Below are 3,808 nucleotides of genomic sequence, written 5' to 3'. Positions count from 1 at the left end.
GTCACACAGTGGGGACATTATTACTTTATTCTCCTTCTCTGCTTTGGGTGTGGAAAGACTAAACTTGGTTCCACCTGCTCATATCCTTGTTCTCTGAATACCTAATTTAAACTTGGAGTATAAAGCATCCAAAACAAGAATTATGTATTAAAAGAAACTCTTAAACCAAGATGACTGCAATAAGGAGGCCTAGGTTTTGCCCTTTGTCAATTGGACTATGAACTAGATCATCAATCTCCTAGTTAGATGCAAGAACTTGCCTCAATGACTCTTTGTTAGGACTACAACTAAGCTAGGAGTGCCTATTGTTTTCTAGTCCAAAGATAAAAGTAGATGTGGATTCTCATCTTTCTTTACTAGCACTTGTCTTTTCAAGAATTTTCACTAAAAAAAACACGCATATTTTGGTAAGTTTCCCGTGAGAGGCATTTTGCGCATGGCAACGTAATGTTTACCTTGAATCTAGAAATTGTGCATAGTATTTTGGAACTATGCCAAACAGCGATTAATACACATCATAAAATCCTTAATTGTTTGGAACTATGCCAAATAGCGATTAATACACATCATATCATCCTTAATTGTAAGGACAATCTTTTGCTCCTACCAAAGTCCTGAAGACTAAAACAACCGTTCTCACGAGCCCGTGGTCGATTTCATTTTAAGGGTTCAAAAAAATCAAGGATTAGAAGAAGCGGTCTGTAGGTGGAAGCGGTTGTTGCTGCGCCAGATTTGACAAGATCTTCTGATGGAGGACGTCCATGTCTATCAAGCGATTCACCCTCTCCACTTCCTTGCCTTTCTGCACAAACAGCAGGGTGGGCACGGTGCGAATGCCCATGCGCGCAGAGATATCCTGCGGCAGCAACCCCAATATTCGTCATCCCATCAGCTTCATCGACAAAATCAAGCGTGTGTTACAGGCCATCGCCATCATCAAAATGATAATTGTACCGCGGCCAACCAGATGTCCTTGTGCCATGCCCTCAGGCATTCTGTCTTAGGACCCTAATGATGCAGACATTCCCGAGATTACAGAGAGGCAGAAACACTAATTACCTTAGCTTCATCGATGTCAACCTTCAGAAACATGACACCTGATGGGGTCTGTGCCTTGGCAAGCTCTGCCATGGATTGGTACATGGTCTTGGAAGCATCACTCCAGTTTGCATAGTACAAGGTAACGGCCTTCACACAGGAATGGCAGCAAGGATATGGAGAATAATTAAAGAGACGCATAGAGAGTGTACGTCGATAGAGCTGTGCAGACACGGCGGGATTACATAGCATTTAAGGGCGGGGGGACTCACCAGTTGATCGAGTGTGATGGAGTCCTCGAGCTTGGCCATCCAAGATCCTCCGCTGTGGCATTGGATAATGTTGTTGTCGTCGGCAGTGGTGTATGCCATCGCGAGCGCTCTCGCTCAGCTAAGTAAGCTTCAGCTTGGCGCTAATGAGAGCTACTGGTGCCACACACAGGGCCAGTCGCTAGTCTCACAGTGTTTGCTTGAGCTTCAGCTTGGTGCGAGTCAGAGTTCCCTGTACACACACACACACACTCTCTCTCTCTCTCTCTCTCTCTGGACTTAAAACTTCAGCGGACACCGCGAGTGAGAATCCCCCCTCCCCGAGTCCCAGCCCTCTCTCTGTCTCTCTCTCTCTCATCATGTGTGACCTTCAGCTGATACGGGACTCGACCTGCGTGGGAGTGATTCAAGAGAGAGCCCACTGTCCCGTACAATAATTTCATCACATCATCTATCCTCATTACCTATAGTTCCCTTTTAGGATAGTTCTGAACCTCTACGTATCTTTTTCCGCCATGCAACGGATGAATCGCCACCGGGCGCTTCCCTCAGAATTAATTACAAGCACACCGCGTCTCCAGCCTAGTGGTGGCAACATTGGGAGTTGGTTGCCAACCTTATTTTTTAAAAATTAAAAGAAAGATCGACATCCTAGAATAATATCTACGTACCTACTACCTACCCAATTTCTCACATCGCGACTCGCGAGTGGCTAGTAGCTACCTCGTGCAAGCTGCCAAGCTCCAAAGTTGGTCAACACCCGCGCCCCACTCACGTCGATTGACTAAGTCGACAACGTGTAATTGATGAGAGAGAATGGAATTGCACAATGCCAGAGGATAGAGAAAACGGTCCGTCGTTCACACATCCAATCATATCACGCCACGTAGTCATCACTTCAATCAGTCGATGTACTCCATGTGAGGTTGCATGAAACTAGTTGATCAGTGGGCCTGCAAGAATTTTTAAGGTCAAGTTACAGTTCCCCACCTCCATTTCCCTATACTTTATGGACTTGTGACCTAGGTGTGTCCCGGCTCTAAAGCTCCACTTGAGTCCCAATCTTCACCCAAAACCTTTTCAATAGCAAATACAAAACCCTTTAACCCAAAATTTTGAAGGGATTTTTGAATCAAATTACACATATTTGTCATAATTCTTATGCTAAATTTCTTACAAAGTTTGATTTGAGACTTCTTCTTTCAATTTTGAATATATTCTTGAAACTTTTGCAATTCATTTTACATTAGACCTATATCTTTGTTAAACATTGCACACAACCAAGCACAAAACCTCTATCATGTAGTGTCCATCTCAAGTGTTCATGACAAAATGAGGTTTTTGGAGAGAAGGTTTTTAATCTTAAAATTTAGGACTACTTTAGTTCTAATATGATGAACAACTTGCAAGTTCTAAGGAAAAAACCTGCAGGTTGTTAAGATTGAAGGTCTTTGTGACTTCAAGAAATGTTTTCCATAAACACTAGCCAAACTCCAATGGGGGCCTGTTTCTCAACTTATTGTGCATGGAAGGGATAGTGGAGCTTCATCCTTAATAGACACAGGTGTCACTAAAGTTGAAATGCAATACTACCTTCAAGTTAGCATCACCATTCTTTTAATGATGTGATGTCAAAATTGTAGACAAGCATTTTCTAGAGCTTCTAAAATTTTTATAAGTGAAGCATGAGAAAGGAAATAGAGAGATAAATGCAAGTGGAGAGCACTTCATCAATTGGGTATAGTCTCCTCCCCCATACATTGAATGGCCTCTTCTCAATACATGTATTTATTGATTTGGTTGACCTTATGCCCAAGAATACGATATTATGTCCACATGTTTAGCTACTTTTTATGAAGGGCTCATATTTTTATGATATCTAAATAAAATCTCTATTCTAGACTCTATCTTTATTAAGATTAAATTAATAAATGTGCCTAACCTTATGACTAACAAATGGAGGTACACATGTGAAATTCTTTGGTGCAATATAAAAATAATGACTTTGTCAAGTTCTCCAATCTAATAATCTACTCACCAAAAACACAAAATATGGTAAATCCCCTATTACCTACATAGCATGATACTATCAGTGCTACCCCTTTGCACATGTAACAAGTCATGACTATGTGGTGAAAAGACTAAAGCTTTTTCTACAATTTGGGCTTGCAATGGTCTTGCATGCTACATTCTTGACTCATAAAAAATGAAGGATAGTTTATAGATGATATATGAGTTATATGGCAAAAATGTGTTATCATTGGAATACATGAAGGCTTGGGAGCATTCTATGCATGCCATATAGGATTAGTTTAAGGTTTGTGAAATCTCTCAATTGTAATATAGTATAGATACTAGTATCAATAGTATAGATATAGATCTCCACACTTTTAGCTCCTTTTTGTGAAGGGCTCATCTTTTCCAGATATCTAAATAAAATCTTTATTCTAGATTGTATCTTTTGGATTAAATAAATAAATGTGCCCCACCTTATGACTAAC

The 3,808-nt window shown here is 40.7% G+C and overlaps 1 protein-coding gene across 1 annotated transcript; it reads right to left on the bottom strand.

The window, feature by feature from the left end:
• Positions 1 to 388: 388 nt before the first annotated feature.
• Positions 389 to 1,871, bottom strand: LOC148036833 (thioredoxin H-type-like). Its single transcript, XM_087677191.1, has 3 exons — positions 1,311 to 1,871; positions 1,060 to 1,188; positions 389 to 856 (listed from the first exon to the last, which is right to left on the bottom strand). Exons 1-3 carry the CDS (start codon positions 1,407 to 1,409, stop codon positions 686 to 688), a joined length of 399 nt encoding a protein of 132 aa, XP_087533317.1. The 5' UTR covers positions 1,410 to 1,871; the 3' UTR covers positions 389 to 685.
• Positions 1,872 to 3,808: the final 1,937 nt, after the last annotated feature.

Source organism: Lygodium microphyllum, chromosome 4 (genome assembly GCF_053477565.2).
Source record: "Lygodium microphyllum isolate KBCC chromosome 4, Lygodium_microphyllum_v1.1.10, whole genome shotgun sequence".
Classification (NCBI taxonomy): Eukaryota; Viridiplantae; Streptophyta; class Polypodiopsida; order Schizaeales; family Lygodiaceae; genus Lygodium; species Lygodium microphyllum.
Note: the sequence above shows the minus strand (reverse complement) of the source record. Positions and strands in the feature narration are given on the sequence as shown.

Bases quoted from the DNA above. Each gene is read 5' to 3' on its own strand.
- LOC148036833 (XM_087677191.1), bottom strand. From the start codon at position 1,409: ATGGCATACACCACTGCCGACGACAACAACATTATCCAATGCCACAGC. The intron at 1,189-1,310 runs GTGAGTCCCCCC...TCCTGTGTGAAG, and splicing joins CCATCACACTCGATCAACTG to GCCGTTACCTTGTACTATGC. The intron at 857-1,059 runs GTAATTAGTGTT...TTGCTGCCGCAG, and splicing joins TTGACATCGATGAAGCTAAG to GATATCTCTGCGCGCATGGG.